General features: G+C 39.8%; 1 protein-coding gene across 9 annotated transcripts in view; it reads left to right on the forward strand.

The window, feature by feature from the left end:
- Window positions 1–25,031, forward strand: part of CEP170 (centrosomal protein 170) — a 177,881-nt gene that overhangs the window by 36,585 nt on the left and 116,265 nt on the right. For all 9 annotated transcript variants that reach the window (XM_019526993.1, XM_019526996.1, XM_019526992.1 and 6 more), the window contains exons 3-7: window positions 4,541–4,630; window positions 11,049–11,127; window positions 17,680–17,738; window positions 17,843–18,005; window positions 21,789–21,923. In XM_019526993.1, coding sequence (XP_019382538.1) covers window positions 4,541–4,630; window positions 11,049–11,127; window positions 17,680–17,738; window positions 17,843–18,005; window positions 21,789–21,923 — 526 coding nt within the window. The remainder of the gene's footprint in view (window positions 1–4,540; window positions 4,631–11,048; window positions 11,128–17,679; window positions 17,739–17,842; window positions 18,006–21,788; window positions 21,924–25,031) is intronic.

Genomic DNA, 25,031 nt, shown 5'->3' on the forward strand with positions numbered 1-25,031 from the left:
GGGCGAGAATAAGAGGGTGCTGATCTCCTAATTGCCACGGCAAGGGGGGCGCTAGCGGGATCACGGCCGCTCCTAGGCCCCACTCCATGACAGGGTAGAATTCTTTCTGCTTTCGATTGTAAAGAATAAGTGATGACTTTAGATAAAGCAGAGTTAGTTTATAGTCAAAGTCTAGAGAAGCATTGTGAAAGTGTTGTGATAGTGATAGAGACCCCCCAGGTCAGATTTGGATATGGTTGGAGGTTTCTAATATTAATACCACCAGGAATTGTAACACTTTGGGAAATTTTAACATTTTGAAATGTAGAACTAAGAACATATATTATTAATTAAACGGCCTTTATTTTATTGGACAGGCTATCCAGATATTCCCACCATATAACCAGTTAAAAGAACAAGATTTGATGCTGTTATACTTGTTTGGGGTTTCTTTTTGTTATGAGGATATAGTAGAATTGGTCATAAGAAAATAAGGTTGGATGAAATTATCTCAGGTTGATTTACTTTAAATTTAATGGAAGGATATTAAAAAAGATCTGTAATTAAAGTTCTTGTTTTCAAAAGGAAAAGCTTTGAACAGTTAAGGAACTATTTAGTAAAGTAACCTGAAGAGTTAAGGGACTCAAATGTGGAGGAGGCTTAAAATTTAAGTCAGCAGTGCAAAAGCTGTCTGGCATTTCCATCCTAAGTGGGGGGGAGCAGAATGGACAGATGGACAGACTTGCCGAAAGGAGTATTAGATAGAGTTGAATAAATAACCACCTCAAAGACAGTATTAAAATAAGTAAAAAGAAATAAATACAGAGAGTAGTAAAAGGAACTAATCAAAAAAGAATCCTGTCTCAGGAGTCAGAAAGTTGTATAGTTAAAATAAGAATCACCAAAGTCAAGTCGATTTACACTTTGCAAAGGATATTAAATTAATTAATAAAAGGTTAAATGCATAAAGAGAACAAGAAAAGAAATGGCAGCACTGTACATTAAGGATGGGGTAGATGGTGATAATATAGAAATGACCAAACAACTAAATAAACACTGTACAGTCTTTACTGAATACTGAAGCAGTGTTGCCCAGGGGGAGGATGTCTAATGGGAACATTATTACAGCCAAGGTGGAAGGTAAAACTTGGAGTTTAATGCACTCAGGTCAGTAAGGACTAAGGAATCTCCACCCCAGAATTCTAGAAGAATTGACACAGGAAATGCAGATATATTAGCAAGTACTTTTTAAAATAAATGTCAAGTTGGAATTAGTACTCTATGACTGGCAATTAGCAAATGTATTTTTTCTAATATTTAAGTTGGGAGGGAAGGGATATGGACAAATATGTTTAACTTCAATAGTATACAAGGCTTTAGAAAGGGTTGGTTGTGTTAATCTGAAGTCAGGCATAAGGCAGGCCAAGGTAATTTCTGAGAGACCTACTCATTCAGAGAGGCATAAACTTCCTTAGATAACAGCCTCCTTTATCATATTTTTAGCACAAATTCTGAGGGAAGGAATAATTAAAGATATTGGACATAGTTAGAAAATGGGTAAAAACACAGCATGGCTTTATCAAGGGTAGATGTTTTTGCCAGATTAACTTGATATCTTCCTGTGATTACTTTTCTTCAAGAAACTTGTTCATAGATCTAACCTGTTTGGACTTCAGTAAATTATTTCATGTGTCAAATAGTTACACATGAAGAAATTGTTAATGAGGATGGAAAGGATGAGGGAATTTTAAGGTGGACAAGGGACTAGCTAGACAGTGGTGACTGGCTTAATGCTGAAAGGGGAAATATTGAACAGGAAAATGCTGCTTCAGGAGTTCTTCAACAATCCGTCTTGGAGCTGATTTTTAACACTTTCAAGAGTGATCTTGGCACAAAAGTAGAACTGTGCTGATGATGAAATCTGGTAACAGTGCAAAGCTGGGAGGCATTCTCAATGCAGAAAATACCAGTCAGTATAGGAACAGAAACTCTTGCAAGAAGAACTGAATGACCTTTAGGACTGTAATAGTAGCATGAGCTGTCATTTAGTAGAAGAGTACAAGGTCATACACTTAAAGGCTAATAACAAGAATTTTTGCTATAACCTAGGAGTTAATTGGGTAGAAATGATATGGGAAGAAAAAGTCACTGTCATAGGATAACTGACCACCTTTCCCCCTTTTCTTCTTCCCCCCCATCCCAAATCAATGTGGTGCAGGAGACAAATACAATCTCAGGATGTCAGGAGAAGAATTTCTAGTGGAGATAGGGAAGCACTAAGACAATTTTATAAGGTCCTGATGAGATCTCATTGAAATACTTCTGGTTTCTTTGTATTCATGAAGAATTAATCAAACTTAAATTGGTACAGAGAAGTGCTACTAGGAATATTAACAGATTATTTTGAGAGCAGACAGAAAGCTTGATTTGTATTTGTCCTATCAGAAATAGGGCTTAGAGGACTTATGGTTGTTCACTATAAATATATCAAGGGCCTAAATAGCAGGGAGTGAAAAGAGCTGTTTAACTTAAAGGACAATGTTGGCCCAAGAGCATATATATGATGTAACGTATATAGGTGTAAATATATACGGGTAAATACATTTAGATTAGAAACTAGAACACAAAAGAATGAGGTCTGGATAACAACTCCAATAATAATACGGGGCAGAAAACTTAACTGGCTTTATGATGGAGCTTGACTGTGCTTATAAATGGAATTTGTATGGTGTAGTTCTCTGTAATAGCACGGAACTGGACTTGAAGGGCTGGAAGGAACCAATGAAGTTGGTTATGCTTCTTGATACAATATATAAGTGCATAGTATGAAATTTCTTATGTTAACCAAGGAGAAACAGATTAATAAAAGACATGTAAATTAATGCTTTTCTTTGTGAGACTGAGTTTAATGCTTACTTTATGAAAGATCCTAGAAGTGTTAATACAACAAATAATTATAATTATGTGGACTTGAAAGTAAGATAATGTTAGTTCCATTAAAGTAAGATGTGTATTGAGTTATTTAATTTGAATGAAAGTAACAGCAACTACCTTAATTATTCAGTAAACATTATTAGGTTATTTGAGAAAGTAGTTGTTGAAGAATCCTTAGTTTAAGTGCGTGTCTCCAAAGAATCTATTAAAATTTAATTCTTGGTTAGATATTTAAACAATAAAAACAAAACCTTTTCATGATTAATTTTGGGCTTGAGTACTTATGGTTGTCCTTTCTGAAAGAAGAAAAAATAAAAATACACTGAAGTTTTAAAACTTTTAGGGGACAACATGCAACTTGTCTAAGCTTTTCTGTATTTGGCAGCAGATTAAGTTATCTGGTGTCACAAAGTCTTTGTTAATAATTTAAAATGTACCTTACACTTGAGTTTAAATGTAAAACTCCTATATCATATAACATATTAAATTACTCTAAATATTACAGGATGAGTTTACACTGCAATATTATGACTATTTCTGAATCTATCAAGTATATTTGCATATTCAGTTTGTCTTGCACAAATAGTTTGAAAATCACAGATGTCAAAAATGTAAATTTCAAATGTACAAAACCCACAAAATGTACATTTTAAAGTTTTTAAATAACACTTTACTCTCTGTAAAATACATTTCCTTCTGAGCAACTGTCACAGTGAATGGCTTACAAGAGATCCCTAATGAGATACTTTACACTGAGCCATTCCCTTCTGTTTGCTAGGAGATAGCAGAAAGCCAGACGACATTAATGTGTTAAAAATTGACTTAGTCTTCCATTAGACTTCCACTAGTCACCTACCTCTATAGATGTATCATACAAGTAAGATTTTTTGTTACAAGTTATATATGTAAAAATGTACATATTTTGTGAATTGTAGGCTACATTATCATTTCCATCTCTTTCGAATACCTAATATATAATGTATCTTTAAAAAAAATTATGAATTTTGCTTCTTCCTTCAGTAGTTTATTTAGATAACAAAGAACAATAGGAACTATAGTATAGGAAAATTATATTTACATGCTTGCTGTTTAACAGATTTTGCTTACTAGCACATAAAGTGTAGTTGTTGACTATTTTCTGTCAGTAGGTAGAAATTAAACAAGACTTCAGCTTTCTGTTTCCTTCCAAACACTACCGTTACTTATCCACCTGGGTCACTATATATCTATAGTTACTTATATAGATAATCGTCTGTAGATTTGGGGGAGTGGGGGACAGAAGAAAGAGAGTTTTCAGTGGAATGCAACAATGCTATTTGGTAGAAATCTCAGAGATTTTGTTAATTTCAGGAACTGTTTATAAACCAGGTGAAACTTAGCAGGATTCATTCAGGGAGCGTTTAAGCTAAACAAAGACTACTTGTTTTTATTATGTTTTTTGGACAACCATATTTGCTTATATATGTCCAGTCTGGCTGCCCAGCATGACCCTGGGAAGAATCACCTTTTTCTAATCTTTATATTGAGGTGAAGTCATCTTCTTACAATGCCTTTGTAATATGAAACTATTTTGTCTTTGAACTGTATTATCCTAATTGCATTCATTTTAATCTTTTTAATATTTCAGTCACGGAGTGTGGACAAGCAACATGCTGTACTTAATTATGATGCTTCTACAGATGAACATTTGGTGAAGGATTTGGGCAGCCTAAATGGGGTGAGTTAACAATGATCTAAAAAGAGTCCCCTTTAGTCCTTAGTTAATATATTTTGTATGAAAACAAAATGGTAATTTACATTTTAAGGCTCTTGAGGGATTGCTTCAGCAGCGTTCTTTAAGTGTAAGCTCTTGCCTTTTAATGAATATTTTTAAGCATGTTGGTATGGCTGAAGTAACTATTTTTTAAAATGTAATCACTGTTTTTCACATTTTAATAGACTTCCATACATTGCAGTATTAAATGGCTGTAGATTTTAGCTGCAACTAAACTTAAAATCTACAGTATAGAGCTTCTATACTTAAATAAAATGCTTTCAGCTGTGACTCTTAAGAGGGCACTGAGGAAAAATGGCTGGCATCTTTTGGCTGCACTTCTGTTTGTGTAATATTAATAACAAGTTAAATCAGTGTTGCCCAAGTGATTTAAGAAAGAAAAAGAATACTCAGTTTTCTCAGTCTGCCCAGCATAGATCTCATAGTCTTATGTTTCTTTTTGGAACAGGGTAGGCTTTTTCAAACCAGTCAGGTTCTTTCCACTTTGTTCTAATTGACACATTAGAATCTATAGCACAGCCATTCAAAACAGTCAGGATCCCAACAACAAATTAGAAATGAGTTGCCTGAAATGTTTGTGCCCTTTGAAGAAATGCATACATTTGATCTTTGAATAATGAGTTCCAAAATTGGTTCAAACATATTTTGTTACACACTAGTTATTTTGTTTCTCATTATTAACTAATACACTAAATTAAAGTCAAGCTCAAAACATAGTTTGAGTTGAGTGCTCAGTAGTTACTGAATGAGCCCTTCACTTATTTTATTCTCCAAAACAAATTTAGCTCTGGTAATCACTAGATAAGCCTTTCCATTTTCAGTAGCTTGAATTTAATAAGACCTGTTTCATAATTGACTTGGTTTGAAACCTGCCCTTGCATCTTTTAAGAATAGTTACTCTCATACTTAATTTTCCCCCCCACACACACCCTAGTATCGTGCCTTCGATCAGGGGTGTCAAAAGATCCAGTCCCCAGACCAAATCTGGCTTCACAGAGCCCTTTCACACATCCGATGGGGCTCCCACAGGGGACAAGAATTTGGGAGTGGGACAAATTCCACATTGGGAGTACGTGTCAGTGGCAGGGGGGTGAGCAACTGCTGCTAACTGCCCTGTCTCCACCCCTTTCACTGTCACTGAGTCTGGGTCCTACCCACAAAGAACCCTGCAGTCTGGATCCAGCAAGAGACAGGGGAACAGGGATCAATAGAGTTTTGACACCCCTCCCTAAAACAGTTTTTCACATTGGTACATATCCTTTTTGTTCAATTTCTTCTTCTTCATTAAAAAAATCCTTCTTTTATAGTCCTTACACTTTACCCATCCCTTGCTTTAACTTTTGGCCATATCTTTCTTCCTTATCTCAACTCTTCTGTTTCATCATTAGACCTGAAGTTGGGTGAATACCAACTTTCTCTGATATTACAACATCACTCTTCAGTGACATGCCAAAAATTGCTGCATGTAAATGAGCTGTATCCAAGCTCTTTTCCACCTTACAGTCTATTAATCACTGAACTAAAAAGTGTGTGTGTTTGTATCAGTATCATAATATAGCAGAATGTAAGTATCATTGACTAATTTCACTTGTGTATGGTCTCAGCCAGTAGTATACTTGGTATTGTTAAATGGTCAATTTTCCAAAAACAAAAACAACTGTGAGCAAATTAGTAAAAGGGAAAATTAGACTAATTCAGACTATTTTAGACTAGTGACACTTCCCTGTTTTTGGGATGTGTTTTAGGTTTACACAATTAGGTGTGCGAAGTTTATGTGGAATAACAGCTTTTGCAGCCTACAGTTTTTGGCGGACAAAGGATTAGGAAGATGATGCCAATTCATGTGGTGTCCGTGAATACAGACTAGGTGGGCAAGACAGTGGATAAGAGGCCAACACCCTGGCCATGCTGTATTTATCAGCTACAGTGACCAAAAAGAGCCAATAGCTGATAACGTCGTTTCTTCTTTTATTGGTGCCAATCCGGTAGTCAACCAATATATAGGTGCACCCCTACCAAAATATATAAGTATTTAGAATTTATTTTATTACTAGTCAGTTGCACGTCAGGAATGACAGGGTTGGGGGAAGCATACGGGGATGGAGCCCTGTGACTGCCCCCCCCCCCATCTGGGCCTGCTCCACCTTTACCTCCTGCTGCTTGGGGTCTGGGCCCGTTTCCCCCTTCCCTGCTGCAGCAGTGGGTGGAGGGGAGGAGTGGGCATGGGCCTGGGCCCGATGTGGGGGAGGACTGGGCCTGAGGATGTGGAGAAGCCAGCCCGCCGTGGTGGGGGGAGCAGTGGGCCTAGGCCAACCCAGCAGCGGCAGGGGAACAGGAGGAGTGGGTTCAAAGCTAACAGCGGAGAGGAGCGGGGTGGGGAAAGAGTGGGCCCGGGCCTGAAGAGGGGAGCAGGCCCAAGCCTGAGCTGGGGGAAAAGCTGGCTCGCTGCGGCAGTGGGAGGGAGTAGTGGGTCCGGCCTGACACAGCAGCAGCCTTGGAAGGGGAGCAGCGAGCCTCTTCCCCCTCCACCACCCTCCCTCCTCCCGTCAGCTTCAAGCCCACTCCTCCCATTCCTGCACTGCCGCCAGGTCGACCCAGGCCTGCTGCTCCCCCAGCTTGGGCATGGTCCTCTTCCACCCCCACATGGAGCCTGGGACCCCTTCTTCCCTCCCCCCACCACCATCTCCATGGCGCACCCACTATTCCCCATACCTGTATGGGGCCTGCTCGTCCTCCCAGCACCACTGCCGCCGCCACCTGCAAGGAGTAAGAGTGGGGGGGAGCAGGCCATCTCTGGTGGCTTGGCCCTGCCCCCTGCTCCATCCTTGCCACTTTCAGGGAGCAGAGCAGGGGGTTTAGGGTCCCCTCTGTTCTCTGTGTCCACACCATCATGGCAGCGCTCCACCAGCCACCAGCTCCTGTTGGAATGCTTGTTTGCACTCTAATTGGCTGTTTGTCAGCCAATCACAGTGCGAATAAAGCATTATAGACAGACAGACAAACAGACTTAGGCTTTTATAATATTAGAATTATATAATGAGTGAGGTACTGTTAAGCTTCCAGATTGCTGTAAAACCATAAATATAAAAGATTGTGTTCAATGGATACCTATATATATAGATATAGATATATCCATATCTATATTTATATATAGTTGCATTTCATTTTAATTGTGGAAAAACACCCATTTTGGGGGTTTTAATTAGACTTTGGGATTTTTAAACAGAGAAAACTAGGACCTCTGGTAATTATACCATGAGTGTAATTTGGAGCAGTTTAGAGTAAGGTGGTCTTGTAAGTCATCTTTTGACTCATAGGTCTGCAGGCACCAAAAAAAAAATTGAATTTCATATTAATACTATTAGATTACGTTTGCATGGGACTGAAATCTTTTCTTCCAAAGAATAAAGGAGTTTGGTGGTTTTGCAGAACTAGAGAAGCAGCACCACAAAATATGCTCTTTCATCTGATATAAGGAGCTTGCATCAGGTTGTGAGTGTTACACAAATAATAAATTCATGTGGAACCAATGGACTTTTCCTTGGGCCCCATTAGTACCTGAGTCTAATAACATTCATAATATAACTTTTTCAGATGGGTGAGTGAATTAACTACAAGTCCTTTGGGATATGTCTGAAGTATAGTGGCAGCTTCCCATCTTCTCCTACTCTTATATTCCATATCTAAAAATGTTCTGCTAAGACTTGGGTTTGAAGTATGCAAGTGGGTTTTGGGTCTTCTGTCTGGGAGTTCCACTGAAGTGAGAAAATACCATTTCTGTCCTACCCTTAATTTTTGCTTTAAGACTAAAACAACTCTTCACAAACAATCAGCTAAATATTTATTTTGCTGTCAATGCATATGTCTAGTTTGTCCTCTTCATTACTTCAGAGATTGCAGATATTCTTTGTGCTATATAAACAAGTGTGCTTTCAGTGTTTATATTAGGAAACTTGACCTTTGTGAAGGTCTGAAGAGGTCCTCTCTATTTGCGTGGGTAGTAAAATCTATTGCACCTTATTATGAATAGATTAATTTTCTAGTTTATGGAAGTAATTCTGGAGAAATATAATGGCTTCTAAAACTAATTTTACCATATTTTTGCATCTAAGTGCCCTGTGAATTTTACAGTCTGCTGGCATTATTTTTAGACTTGGAAGCTAGATAGTATGGCAATGAAGCAATATAAAGTTCTGTAAGAATACTTTGGTTTTGTTATTTTCACCAACAGATTTATACCTTGTTAATTTACTATATAGAGACTATAAGGCCCCCTGTACACATTCGGGCAAAGTTATGATTGGATCTAATGTATGATCCACACAATTGTACCTCCTGCTATGCCACAGTGTATGGTAGGAGGCGTGATTGTGGGATTGTACATTAGATCCAATCACACCTTACTGCTGGTGTAGGGGGACCCTGGTCCTGGGCTCCCCCTGAATTGGCAAGAAGCAGTCTCCCACAGCTGGGAGCCCCTTCAGATGCAGGGGTCGTGCATAGCTAGGACTGAGAGTGGCTCTTGGTCCTTGCTGCACGACAGCAGCTGAGACCAGTGGCACAGCCGGGACAGAACCCCATCAGGTATGCAGGGATGCTTGGTCCCAGCTAGCTGTGTGGCACAGCCGGGACTGAGAGCCCTGTCAAGTATGAGACTTTAAGTGCCAACTGTGCATGCACACCCCCTGACCCTGGGGGGTCTCACTCTGGCTGTGGTGCACTCCTGCAGCTGACAGGGCTTGTAGCCACAGGGGAGACCCCATTACATGTGGAAATTAAGCTCAATATCAACCAGCTATAAAGTTAATGCACATTTTTGAGGTTTGACATTATAGATGGTTGGAGATTTTTATGGTATGATAAGTACTTTGCATGTGTAGCTGGTCTTAAGGTAATTGCACATTTAATCAGTTAATTGCACAGTTAATTAGTTTATTGCACAATATGTGTAATGTGTAGAGGGGGCCTAGCAATCATGAATATTGGCACCACAGTTCTACATTTGTTCTCTTCATCACTATAAGTCTTTAGTGTCATCACCTCTAAGCAAAATAAATAAATAAATAAGTGATAAAGTTTAATTTTCCCTCTCCCTCTTCCTCCCATCTCTTGCCTTCAGCACAGTGTCTAACAGTTATGAATTGCTGCATCTTGGCAGAATTCTAAATGTGAGGTGTAGATTTCTGGAGCAAGGCAAGCAAGCAGTCTTTAGCTAAAACTTGTAACATGGTATATATTAGGCCCATGGACTGGATCCAGTGGAGCTACCAGTGGAATACTAGAAGTTGAGGGCATGCAGCAGAGGCAGTGAAACACGGGGTGGCAGTGGTGTCCATAGCAGTGCCAGCAGCAGAGCACACAGCAGCAGTGGTTCCAGCCTCTGCCATGTCTCCTGTGATAAAATTAGAGCTACTGCTGTGGCATAAGGTACTCAGTGGCAGTAGCTCCAGCAGAGGGAGTGGAGCTGCTGCCATGTGTTCTGCTGCCTCCCTGGTCACTACATGCTCCACTTCTGCCGCTGCTGCTTCTGGCCTGCAAGGAGCCCCATGGTCCAAATCCAGCCAGGGTGCAAAGCGAGTTAGCCATCCCACCCCACCCCTGGTCTATATTACATGTCTGTGGTATGGGGGGAGATGAGGAAGGAATTCTTTTTTTGTTTTCTGTTTTGTCTTTAACTACTTTGATACTTTATGAAATATCTTTCTGCCACTTGACTGATGATAGGGTAAATGAAATGCCTAGAGTAAGTTAGGATTTCTTAAATAGCCTTGGCAGTGTAAGAGTGATTATTCTAGCCTTGATGGTCTAGAAATTATGCGAGAAACAAGGATTTCTTAGTTTACAAGCTTTCAAATGCAAACAATTTGATCACATTCCCCTGGCTCCTTGTGATCTGACCTGAGGAAGAATGTCTTGCATTTGAAATGCGTGTCTAACTTTATCCTAAATACATAATTGCTCCAATAAAAGCTGTCACCCCAAGAAATCCTTAAATAACCTTAATGTTGATTATAGCCATGGCTAGGGGGGAAAACCCACTTCCAAGACACCCACTGTTTGAGAGAACAACATATTGTTATAATCAGTAATCCTAGTCAGCAAATACTCTTAACAAGATTAAAATGGTAATGAGCTTTACAAGGTTAGTCTGATTATGCTAACCTGATTAAGTCTTTTACTTCTTTTCTGAAATAGTTAGACAGGTAATATCTCAAGAATACTGTTTAGTTCACCAAGAAAATAATCCATCATCAATCAACAAAATTATGTGGTACTGTAACTTCTTGTATCAAGAGATTTATGTTGATGCCTTATTACATTTTGAATTATAATATCTTTCTCCCCTTTTTTATTTTTGTAGACATTTGTGAATGATGTGAGGATTCCGGAACAGACGTACATTACCCTGAAGCTTGAAGATAAACTGAGATTTGGATATGATATCCTTCTATTATAAAAATATGCAATTTTTGCTATATGTTTGTACTATAAAATATTGAACTGGTCAGTTAACTGATCCTAAAAAGATCTTTTAATATTTATTAACAGTAAATCCTCAGGTTTTATTTTCTACCCAATTAGGAAAATATCTAAGTAGGCAAGACTAGCTTGCAGTTATAGAAACATTATGCCCAGTTGCAATCAAGAATAGACTGAGGAAACAGCTATAAAAAAGGGGTAAAGAAAATAATTTTAAATAGCTTGACTGCTGCTGCATAACAGTATTTTCCATTATCAGCCATTAACTCTTTGAGATATTTAACAGGGAATATTAAGATATGTAATTTAGGTGGCAAGTGAGTAGACAGAAGTACAGCAAGTTAGAAGCAGCACTGAACAGTCCATCTTATGTATTGAGGAAAATAAGGGCAAAATTAGCTAGACAGTATGTCCTAGGAAATGGTTCATAGCTGACACAGTATTTCACATAAATACTTTAAACTCTAATTGGAAGACAAACGTGAAACATCAGTGAACTAATTTTTGGATAACCATTTAACACCAAATAATTTATATCTGGACATGGCAAAGAAAAATCTGTAAAAGGGATGATGAAAAAGTGCTGTATTCCTGTTTCCTATCTGTGACAGTCATCCAAATATAGCTGAAGCTGTGCTTCTTTATAGAAGTTGGGGTATGGAATCATAAGGAGATAAATAGGTTATGTAGATCAGTGGTCTCCAAAGTGGGGTGTGTAAGACAATCGATTGGGGTGTGGGAAGAAAATATTAGAACTTATATTTATATAAGTATGCATATATTGGGGGTGCATGCTCAAAAATTTTTTTACTGATAGGGGTGCGTGGTCAAAAAAAGTTTGGAGACCACTGATGTAGAGAACCCAAATAAACACTGTTATCTACAGAATGATGAGCTCAGACTGAGGCATGCATGAAGTTCAGCCAGAAAATAACGCCTCCTGCTTTATTTTTTCCTTCAGCCAATTGGTATTGGAAAAATATTGAACTTGAATGAAAAATATGTACATCATCAATGAAAACAGTTTTATTCAGTAGGGCCTCCTCATTCAGTGGCCTTTTTCCACTGGTGAACAAGGTTATGTACCCCAACATTGTAAAATTAATTGTTGCGATTGTTGTGCAGCCACTGCAGAACAGCCTCCATCACTTCACTGTCTTCTCAAAAATGTCACTGCAATAGTTTGTCACATAGTGACTGTTGTACAGTATTGGGATACATGCCCTTGTTCACCTGTGGAAAAAGGCCATTGACGGAGTAGGAGACTACTGAAAGATAGCTGTGTGTTCTGTTCAGCTATCTTTCAATAGGGACTTACACGTTTTGCAGGCAAGTCTAATACTTTTTCCAGTAATATTTGGCTGAGGAAAAAAAAATAGCATGTAATACTTTCTGACTGATCCTTGCACATCCAGAGTACAGACCCATGTATCCAGTCCTCTTAAAAGGCTTTCTGTGATGAGTATACTATCTTTTTAACTGTCGGAAGGTCTACACTATCTGAGCCTTCAAGAGGTCAAGAAGCAATAATGAATTACATGTTCCTTTTGTATCCCTTTCTTTCATTTTTCCCCTTATTCTAATCATTCCTTTTTTTAAAATGGGCTTTGTGCCTTTCTTCATAGTGTTTTGTATCTAGATAGCACTTAAGACAAAAGTAGGTGTTGAAATGCAAAAGAAAAATATACTAGTATTGATAAAGGACAGACCCTGTTACACCTATTAGGTGTTTAAATGTTCATTGTACCGTGCTTGAGTCCCTGAAAAAAGGAAGTTAATGCAAAAGATGGGTGGGGCGCCTTTCCTTTTCTGCTTTTTGTCTGTAATGCTAATATAAACATGTTTTACAAAAAAACAAAATGCATTAAAGGTTTTTCAGGGATGCAACCAGGGCAGAATGGATTTATGCTATGTACCTAGTATGCAGAATAGGATCTGACCCTAATAATTCTGTTTCTTAACTTTATTGCTATTTGTGTCTCTCATTGGATGGGTTTAGTGGCAATATTCAATATAAACTGTTGTCTTTGTGGGACTTCAGAAAACTTGTTAGTGAAGGAATAATCAGCTAAAAAGAGTAAAGATGTTTACAGTGTAAAAACTGACTAATATTGCTTCCTTTCTCCTATAGCAATACACGCTTTCCTGAACTATAGAGTCAGTGAATACAGTAGTGCTTTATGATTTGAGAATAAGTGTGTATGTCAAGCTTCTGTCTAATAATTCAGCTAAAATGATGCATTTCATTTGCATCTCTTTCCCAGAGCTGTGTTTGTCTTTTGTGGAGAAACTATCCTCTTAGCTCAACTTCCCTTTTCATGGTTCCCTACTCATGGCAGTATCTAATACCCCTGCAGGCTTTAGGGGACAATCCAAGCTGAAAAAAGGTAGACAAAAGGCTTTCATCTGTTTATGGTGTGTCTGTCCCATTGCGGAGTTTGGCTGGCTCTGTAGTATAATGCAGTTCCCTGTCTCTACATCCCTACCCCAGCTCTTGCTCCCAAGCCCTTTCCACGTTGCCTTTCCCATGGAAGAAAGGATCCAGACAATCAAAGAGCCAGATTCTGCTCAGTGAGAGACAGTCAACTATCTCAGCAGTCCAATCTGGTATAGTTGACACTGCTATCGCCCTTTCATCAATCTATCGTTCCCACTCTCGTAAATGCGAGGAAGGTAGGACAGGGATAGGTGGCCCAACAGACAAGCGTCACTCTCTCATACATTTCCAGTGAGAGGAAGGATAACCAAAAGATTGCATGCCAGATACCCAAATCCCTAGAGCAGTGGATCTCAACCATTTCGGACTCAAGGCACCCCTCCATAACTTTTGTAATTTGAATGGCATCCAGTTTCAAAAACTAATTTATATATCATAGCACTTACCTCTTTGTAGAGGGTTTAGGCCTTTGGCCTGGAGAATCAGCCAGGCATGGGCAACCCTTAGCCTGTGATTATTCCTTTCCAACTTGCATCATCCTTCAAAGGATCTGGTGTGGCACCCCACTTGAGAATCATTGCCTTAGAGTTTTCATTAGCAGTCATGCTTCTTGAGGTGTGGATAGACACGGTACAGATGTTATCAGCTCCAAACAATACAGTAAGGGACCTTTGGGTACAGATTGGCCCTGCTTCATATCAATAGCAAGCTCCCCATGGGATACCTGGAGGAAACAGATCTACAAAGATGCAGTCAAAAAGGGTAGAGCCTCTGGAAAGGCTGTACCTGAACTGAAAGTCAATACCTTCACTCAGAAAACCATGAAGGTGCCATATGCATGAGGGGAGACAATAAACTGCACCTTTGAGAAATCAGAGAGAGTTGACAACTTAGAAATATTTTTGGAGCAGCCTCTGAGCTTGATTTTGCTTCCCTCTGAAGTAGGATTATGGAGCCAGTTTCCCAAAGAGAAAATAAAATAACATCACAATTTCTCCTGCACATTTTCTCAGTGTGTGGCATGGTAGAGCAGTGCCAGCTATGGGTGTGCTAATTCCTTTGGTGGAATCGGTGTGTGCAAGTTATTTGCTCATGCAAAAGGGAATTCTTCCTCCTTGGGAGAGGAAGATCAGATGTCTGAATTCAAATGAGAGGCTCAAATTATATTGAGATAAAGCACACAGGCAAATCAGTTCCTGGATTTTAGGGAGAAACGATGAGAAACTTTATGGAAAGTTTAGGCCCCAAAGAATCATTTGAAAAGTCTACTGATAATCTTGGTTCCTGCTCAGTCTAGAGAGAGGTATACCTATTCTGGTGCTTTTAGTTATCATGGCTGATGGGGTTTTTGTTCAGTAAGGAAGAACATGAGAGAATAAAAGAAATTTCTAATTTTCTGGATAAAACAGAATTTCCTATTTCTGTGTGCAACGCCCATCAAAAGGAGATGCATCCCAAGATATGGCTGAGATTTGATTATTGTAAAGTCTACACTAGAAATTTTTCATAAGTGGATTCGGTGGATTGGTGATTTTTCTACATTATGTCTGGAAACAACAATAATGTCCTCGCCATGTGCCATAACCCAGTATGCATGTATGGGCAATGTTTCTGGTTATGCCTTCTCTCATTTGTCACTGTTTCAGAGGGTTGTACAAAAGATTGTACGGCAGGTATGGAATTTAAACTTGATTAACCTGACTTTGGACCTTCCAATGCCACTGTCTCATGGAGGTCTTCTCTTACAAAATAGTTGCGTAGAACTACTATCTCATGGATCCGAGAAGAAGGGGAATTGACAGCATGTTGACAAAAATAGTTTTACATAAATGCCAGCATGAAATACTCCAACCTCACTGTCATAAAGCACAACTTTGGAACCTTATTCTGCTCCTTTCAGCATTACTCTGATTGAACACCTTCAGGAATTATCAGTATACTTCCTATCCTTTAAAATAGACTCCAGCTAGCTAATGTGTCCATCCAGGTATATCTAATTCCTATGAGATCCAATGTTATACTTTCAATTATACATGTAGTGTTCCTAGCTGTTGTAGTGTTCTTCCGCAAATTAAATTTTAAAAAGTATTCTTAAGCCTCAAAGTCGGGGGCGGGCAATTATTTTGGGCAGAGGGCCACTTACCCAGTTTTGGCAGGCTGTTGAGGGCCACATGGGTAGCCCCGCCCCTTGAGAGGTGCCCCACCCCTTGACAGGCACCCCACCCCCGCTCACCATCTTGGGACCAATGTCCCAGGGCCAGCTCCGGTGAGGCCCAGAGCGGGGCACAGGCCGGCAGGGGTCTGTGGAGCTAGGCTGGGCTGCACCAGTGGGGATGGGGGAGCTGCCCGGCTCCATAGAGCTCCTGCCAGCTGGGACCCCATGCTTCTGGCACCCTGCTTTGGGCCCCACCAGCACTGGTCCCGGAACACTGGTGTGCGCCCTGTGCTCCCACTGCCTCCCTGCTCGCTCGCACCCAGTGCCCCCCCAACCCCACAGTACAGGTAGGGGGCAGCACACAGCCCCAACCCCCTACTCACCAGCAGGGAAGAAGGTGCTAATCATGGGGAAAAGTGGCCCCTCACCTGCCCCATGGCCGGCGCCCCGAGCTGCAGGCACTCACAGCCCACGTGGGGCTGTCTGCAGCAGGCACAGGCAGCTTCATGCAGGGTGCAGGTGGCTGCAGCGCGGGGCGCTGGCCATGGGCAGGCAGGGGGCCACTTTTCCCCATGCTCAGCATCAGCTTGTAACCCGCCCCACTGCCAGCCTGGCAGTGGGGCCAGGTTACAAGCTGGTGCCAAGTGCAGGGTGGGGAGAAAGCTGCCCCTCCCTGCTCCATGCCCGGCGCCCCTCACTGCAGCCGCTCGCAGCTGGCCTGGGGCTGCCTATGCCTGCTCCGGAGAGCCCTGCTCAGGCTGCAAGTGTCTGCAGTGCGGGGCGCCAGCCATGGGGTGGATGAGGGGCCCCATTTTTGACAGGAACCAAGGGCAGAAAAATATTAATTTTCTACATTTTTTTAGGGGCCCCACGGCCTGGATAGAATGGCCTTGTGGGCTGGATCCTGTCCACGGGCCATATTTTGCCCACCCCTGCTCAAAGTGCAATCACTAGAAGCCATGTCTATCTCGGTAATCAGCTAGGCAGCCACATGGCCTTCATCATGTAAAATCACCAAATTCTGCACGTTAGTCAACTGATCTTAGGTAACTGCATTTTATGTTAGAAGTCCTCTTCATATCTTTATTCTCAGTAGGAGGTGGCATATATATTGCTTATTAGGGATGTCCAAGACAAAAGGCTTACTGGACATAAATGCTACAAAAATTCTGTTGTAACAGGTTGGTAGAAATCCATGCTATGAATAGAAAAATTATTCTGTACTTACCTGAACAATTCTTTTCCTTGAGATAAATCTGTCCCATCTGGAGAAAAATGGATAATTTAGAACAAAAATTTGGGTGTTTCATTTGCGGAAAAAATCCCGATCTCTGCAACAGGAAATAAATATGGGTTTTTTTTCTTTTAAGTATATTTAACATAGTTTGGAATTTAGGAAATTGAAATGAATTTATCCTGGCTGTGAAAGTCTCTAATATGTTGTTACCTTGGTTGATGCTTTTATTCTATTAAATTACTTTCCTTATTATGCAGAAAGATTTAAGACACTTATTGCTATTTAGCTTGATAAAATTTGTTGCTGGTTCTGCTTCTCTGACACAAGTTCATCTCTTTGGAAAACAAAATGTTCTTAAGGGCTGGTCTAAATCTATGGAGTATATTTCTACAGGAATAAAGACCAGGAAAGGCCTCAGCACTTTCATCTCTGAGTGCGAGTTCCTTTCATTTGACCTTGTGCTATCTCTCACAAACACTTAACAAAAACACACATGCAACAAAAGCACTCCACCTAAATGCTCTTCTGGTCTTAGGGAGTGGATTAGAGGACAAAAAACACTAGATAGCATGATACTAGTGTTGCTTAACATGCTGCCAGAAGGTACTCAGGTACTTGAATAAAACAGAATAAAATACTTTTGTTTCTTGATAAAAATGAAGTCTTTCCTTATTGTTTCATACATACTAATCTTTTTACTGTAGTCAGAGGAGAAATGAGGGTTCCTGAAGAAGCACTTAAGGTAATAGTATGCAATCATTATGTATACTACAGTCTTCAGTGTAGGTATTGCTATAATTTGTGTCATTTTTTTCCATTTTTGAGCCTTGTTTGTTTGTGTCTCAGCATGAAAAATTCACGAGTCAGCTCCAGTTATCCCAGAAATCCTCAGAGATAGAAGGATCAAAGTCAATCAGCTCCAAAGGTACAGAGCCAAAGGTACCAGATGCTATGACTGAAATGCATCACAAAGCTACAGAAGCATTGAAATCTGAAGAAAAATCTATGGGTGAGAAGTTTATGCACCAATTAATATTATAATTTGTGAAGAGCTATAACTTTTTTTTCAAATTTTTGGGCAATAGGTATAAATATAAATAGTCAGCAATAGAGACTTATTTTTAAAATGCACTCAGTATATGTATGCTCTGAATGGAATTTCCAACTTCCTTTATAATGACATCTAACCATAAATCTAAAATAAGGCAAAACTTTTTATTTCACAAATTTCCTATCATACCCTCAAACTTTGTGAGTTTTGATAATTGATAATAATTGATGCCTCTAGTTTGAGCTGTTCATTTTGTTTACATTGTTGTAATAATACATAAAGCTTGAGTAGTCAACCAAAACCCTGTGGTGCAAGACTTTAGAACAGGGGTAGGTAAGGTTTTTTTGGCTGGAGTGCCAAAAACCCCCACAATGCCTACCTTGGAAGGTGCTGGAGTGCCGGCATGCCAGAAAAACAAAATGAGGGCAGAGGGTACACGGCAGGATGCCCTGCTTGTGCCCCTTGCCCCCCACCTGAAGCCGCTGCCCCCCTAGCCCTGCTGCCTCTTGCCCCCCAGCCAAAGCCCCTGCCCTCCAGCCCTGCTCATGCCCCCTGCCCCCCAACCTTGCTTCCCTGTGGCTCCCAGCCAGAACCCCTGCCCTTCGCCCCTGCTGCCCCTTGCCCCCCAGCCCTGCTCATGACCCTTGCCTCCCACCCAAAGCCCCTGCTGTCCTGCCCCCCAGCCCAGGCTCTGTGGCTGTCAGCAGCTACCCAGAATCTGGGCCAGCTGTAGACATCTGCTGCCTCCCGGCCCTGCGCTCCGGGGAGGCAGCGTATACCAGCAGTGATCCCTGCTGTGCTGCCCTCGCCACTTCTGCCAAGTGTTGGAACTTGGTGCAGCAGGGCACAGCATGGGGTTCCAAAAGCTGCCTGCTTCCAGCTCCCCACTGCCCTGCCACATTTCCCCTGTGTGCATGAGAGCAGTGTGGGCAGTATGCAGGGCTGTGCCCCTCGCTGCTGCCCCCACCTGCAGGGGAAGTGTGGCAGGGCAGCCGTGAGCTAGGAGCAGACAGCTTTCTGCGCCCCCTGATGTGCCCTGCCACACTGAGTTCCAACGCTGCTTTGCAGAAGCAGCAAGGGCAGCACAGCGGAGAGCATTGCCGGTATGTACTGCCTCCCCGGAACCCGGGGCTGGGTCTCCAGCTGAGAGGCAGCCGGGGCTGGGGCCAGGGCGGAGAGGCAACAGATGTTTGCAGCTTGCCCAGGTTCTGGGTAGCTGCTGACGGCTACAGAGCCTGGGGTGCTTGCAGCCAAGCTTCCATGGGAGCAGCCCAGGCTCCATGGCTATCAGCAGCTACCCAGAGCCGGGCCCAGCTGCACCCAGGAGGCTACAAACAGCTGCTGCCCTCCTGCCCCGGTCCCAGCCGTCTCCCGGCCCTGGGCTCAGGGAAGGCAGCAGGTACCACCACTGTGCCCACTGGGGCCAGGGCCGGGGGTGGGAAGGCAGCAGCTGTTCGTAGCCTCTCAGCTCTGGGTAGCTGCTGATAGCCATGGAGCCCAGGCTGCTCCCAGCTGGCAGCAGCTACCCAAAACTGAGGCCAGCTGCAGCCAGGAGGCTGCAAACAGCTGCTGCCTCCCTGGCCCCAGTGTGTGCCGAGGAAAATGACCTTGTGTGCCATGCTCAGCGTGCATGCCGACCCCTGCTCTAGAAGGATAAAAGGACAGCCCCTGCCATAAACAGTTTATAGTATTGTTCAAAAGCAATTTTATAGTTTCTAGTGTTGGTCTTTAAAATATTTTTTTTCATATATTTGCGGTAGATTTGAATTGAGTTCAGAACAGGAACATCATAAAGTCCCTTAATTCAACTGCAAGATTTGTTTGTCTGTTATGCTATCTGTGTAAATACCCAAATGATAACTGCAAGATGAGGGAAGAGCCACATTTTATATTATTTCTAATATAGGGGTAACTAAGCCTGGCTTGTGCCATACAAGGTCAGGTGATTCTGTTATGATAAGTACTCCTTTCTTCAATATGTCTATTGTCAAATAATCTTCAGAGGTCATCTGCCCACTAAACTTACCAAACTTTATAAATACATGTTTGAGCTATGCTGTTTTTAAAATGAGAAATAATATAGCCACATCCAGGCCATATATAGCCAAAATTGTTCTCATGGATTGGGGACGATATCACTTGCTTAGTTAGCGTGCTCATGATTGCACATATGTGCTGGTTATAAAAGGGTTTGACCGCTTTTTAGGTGTGGTGGGTCAAATGAACAGAGTTCATTCTGAAAGTAGGCTGCTGTTTCCAACCTGGCCACCACTCCCCTACTGCTGCTACCACTGATTCCCTCAGCGAGCCAATCAACAAACACAGGCTGTATGACATTGCTTTGCAAGTCTGATGTTGATCTTGAGCCCAGTAAGTTTACCATGTAGACATAGGTCAGATCTCTCAGTAGTTTATAATACTGTGTAGCATAATTAATTAGTCTTTTGTTTTGGAGAGGTAGGAGGGTTGGTAAGTTCAATGCCTACTCATGCGTGTATGAAATCATCTTTTCAATTTAGCGTTTGTAATGGATTTGCTTTTCTGGAATCCAGAAACTGTTGTTTTACACAAGGTTGGGCAATATTTCTTGCCTGCTGACACCTACCCCAAACAAAAACCCATAGAATAAGAAAGCAGCCTTAGGTAATGCATTCACACTAGCACTAACTTGGAAGTCTTTCTGGATATTGCTTTACACCTGCATATGTACATATTTTTTACTGTTATTCATTCAGTTAACCATATGAGAAATGTGTACTATCATGCTTTTAGATACTTCAGTATATTCTAATGTAAAGCTTGGTTTTGGAAGAAAACAAATTTGAAATTTGTATAGATGAAAGCATATGAAGTGGTTATTACATTTACTTTGGGTGAAGATTAATTCCCTGTAAGCCATTTATTAATAACTACTGTATATACATTCATGAGCAGTCCATAAATTAAAAAATGCACATTATGGAAATGGTCTTTTTTTCATAGCATCTGAACAGTATATATTATTGCAAAATATGCAGTTCTTTAAGATATGTTATTCTGCTTTCCAGACAAAAACATGATTAAGTGATAGCAATTTGGGAACTGATGCATCAGTAACTGTGTACATATTTTTCTCAAGAGTTAGCTATAATAGTATTAAAACACCAAAGATCTAATCCATGAGAACATCTGTATGATACTGGAAATTAAAAAAATTATATGACAGTCATTTTCTTTCAGTTAAATATTCCTGTAACATGCATTGCTAAGCTAACTATTTATTATAGTCTGTGCAGTTTGTTATTCCTTAGTAGCTGTCAGCTATTTAGAACCTTGGCAGCATTACAGAATTTGATCGTTTTTACATGTGATGGTTCAGATTCTAGTTAAAGGTCAATGTGGATAAAAGTGACTCTTTCACAAGAATAGTAGCAGTTAGTTTTTGATAATGTGCAGATACTGAGATGACTTAAATGAATTCAGAAAACAATGTTTAAAAACACTGTGAAGTACTGATGAGACAAGTCAACTGAATTTGCATAAGTGCTTAAGCAAGCAGTTCTGGTCAGGTCATTTGTGAGCTTTTATATTTAGAACATGGATCACTTATCCAGACTTTAAACTGGTTGTGTATTTGCCTGAATGTATACAATCAAAACGCTACTGCTTTCAACACAAAAAATTTTCCTGGTTATTCTCTGATATCTAAGCATTGCAAGTAAATGTAAGACTAACTTCTTTTATTTTGGAACATCCCTATAGATCTTTCTGCAATGCCTCGTGGTACGCCTTTATATGGACAGCCGTCATGGTGGGGTGATGATGAGGCTGAGGAAAAAAATGGTTGCAAGCAAGAAGGCAAACGTGAAGAAAAAATTCATGAAACAGGAGCTTCAGGTAAGTCTATTTCAAAGACATTCCACTTCAGAATATTTACTTCTTATTAAAGTAAACTCTTAAAATACGGGACTGCACAGGTAAGAGTTCTAGGAAAAATAACATAGTTGGTGAGTAATGATACATTAATCACTCCTGTATCCCGTTTACTTCTGGAAAACTCCACTGACTAATGTGTATCTGAATTCCATACTGCAGAATTGCATCTCTGTCTTGATATTTTGTTTTCCCTGTTTTTCATGACTGCTGGAGCTGTATGCCCCAAAGTTACTAGGTCCATTAAACTCAAATCAGGGTTAAATCTTGACTCAATTGAAGTCAATGGTAAAATCTCTCATCGACTTCAGTAGAGCTAGGTTCACTTTAGTCAACTACAGCCAAGATGCAGTAGCCAGACATTTTCTCTAAATATTTAATAAACTTATGCTTATATGGAAAATACAAAACCTGGGGGAGGTACTTATTATGCAAGTGCATTTAATCTAAATTATAGCAAATGAGCTTTTGTCAACCATAGAGTTGATTCCACTTTCAGTCATTAACATTTAATTAATTGTAATATCTCTTCTACTTTTAAAGTCAAATACTAAGATTTGCAAAGAAAACTCATATTGTTCAGCCCTAATATATCTAAATAGAATTTTATTATTTCTGTTAGTTGTTCAAATTTGTATTATTTTTGTAAAATACTTGGACACAATTTACAACCTTGGGTTCCTATCATTAGGCATATAAATAGAAGTGGATTGATTTTTTTTTTTTTTCTCAAAAGTGCTGTGTATCGAGAAATCCCACTGATGCCAGAATGAAACCAGATCACTTTTATGTAGATCTTAAATATAGATTTTAGGAATGCAAACTTACCCATATGTATATATGTTTGAAGTGTTTCTTTAATTTAACTTTTTTAAATTGGAACTATATTTGTTTCCTCCTGACTGTAACAGTGACTTGCACAGCCAATGGTAAGTTTTAAAGAGGTTTTTTTATAAACTCACTTCAAAGTACCCCAAAATATAATGAGTTTTGTATTGTATTAGGAAGTCTTGAATTTTGCTCCCTAATAGCTCCTGCTACCAACCTATAGAATAAAATCTTGGGATTTTGGGTTAGTGGGTAGAAAGCAGGTGAAGAACTATAAAGTGGTGAGATTTTTATGTAAAGGAAAACTTTTTGTCGCTTCTGGAATTTTTTATGATTCATTTTAAGTCTTGTATAGATAACTGAGTTTTACAGCTAGATACATATAGAAATAGTTGCAATAAAATTGTGTGAAACTAAAAATTTTTACAAGAATTTTTGTAGTATGTATGTAGCATAAATATAGATACATGATGCAAGTATAAAGATTTTGAGTACTTTTTTGACAGATGTCGCGTAACGTTCTTATGGCTTTCTGATCCCATTTTCATCTTGATTAGAAGCTTTCTCAAAAGCTACTATTTATGCAGCATTTTTGCTCACATTTTCCTAACAAGGGACAGGTAAAATTCTTTGATTTCTTTGGCATTTTATCTTTGATGACAGCTTTCGCATTCTCAAGCAACACTCATCCCTGAATGTCTTCTGAAGAGAAACAAGTGACAACCAGTTGTCTTATGTTTCCGTCTCTGTTTCTGTCACAATACGGAAAAATCAGTTAAACCACTCCCTCCCTAAAATCCTCAGAAAAATAGTATTTGTAAAGGCAAATTGAAAGAGATGAATTTTAACATCATAAAGATCTTACTCTGTCTGTGTGTATGTATGCACATGCTCTCTCTCTCCCTCTTAAGCTTTTCAGTGCACTCCCTTTAAGCTATTAAATGCGTGGCTGTATCAGCGAGATTATTCTACTCTGCTTTTTTAACTTGGTTATGAGCATAAATCATTTTGTTATGAAACGTACCTTCCGCTATTCTGAAGCAGTTGTGATGTCTCCACCGCTTTCTTTGCTCTCTTTAAAACAGATGCCACCATTTGTGGCATTGATTTCTTTGTATGTCAGTGTTCTTGACCATCTTTCTGATTTACAGAAGGAATATTTTAATTGGATGTGTGAGGATACCCAAGATGTATAGTGTGTTGAAAGAGCACCAAGGAAGTAAAAATAAAATGTTAATGGCAAAGGTTATTTTGAGGGATATTTTTCACAGTTGCTTATATCCATGTTTATTAGTTTAATGCCACATGTGTATGGGATGGGTGTTATTTCTTGTTATATTGAGGGCTGTTTTTAAAAAGTTATAAAGATATGTTGTATTGAAATAACACTACTGTTAGGTAACTTCCAAATATCACAGACAGTGATTAATTCTTTAATGTGATTACATACTTTGTTTCTTCCCCCCATATTAATGCTGCTTTCTTCAAAGTAATGCAACGCAAATCGTTTATGAAACTGTGGAATAGCCTTTATGATGTTCCCTGAATTCAAAAAAAGTAAAATAAGTAAAATAATTCTGCCTCTAATTAAACTGAATGATCCATAAAATCCAATACTATGAGCAGTTGATTATAATAAATGGACAATTCAAGAGGGTCATTTTGCCTTCTTGCATGATAAACAGTGTATGATCTCAGACATTTAAAACAACCAAATTAAAAAACATCCTGTTGAAACACTGTTCTTAATGCAAAAACTGTCTAACAAGTAAATTGCAGGTTGAATTCCTCTTTCTAATTCTTTGAACTTTGTTTAGTTCCATAAATTTAAGGCAAAGCCAAATAACTTCCTATTACTATTTAACAAATTAATCTCAGTGACAGTGTCCTTCTCACTTTAACAAATAGAAAAATTGTTCTCCCTTGAATAGAAGGGAAAGTATATGTTACAACAGATGGGGCATAGTTTAATCAAGAAGTTGTGGGGGATTTGTCACTGATAAATTAACTATAGACTATTAGCCTTTATAGACTTAAATTACTAGGATTATTTTGGTATTACTGTCTTTCAGCTCTAATGGAACTCTAATGGAAGTTGTTGGTAGTAAACAGAGTACAGTATGGTAGCCCAGTTGTAGACAGACCTGTTTCTTTTTTTAGTGTGGTGGGGTGGGGGAATATTGATCTAATTTTACAAACCATGAACCCATAAAATGGTATAGACGCACATAATTTCCTGCCACA

Source organism: Gavialis gangeticus, unplaced genomic scaffold, assembly GCF_001723915.1.
Source record: "Gavialis gangeticus isolate Ggan-Ray unplaced genomic scaffold, GavGan_comp1, whole genome shotgun sequence".
Lineage (NCBI taxonomy): Eukaryota > Metazoa > Chordata > Crocodylia > Gavialidae > Gavialis > Gavialis gangeticus.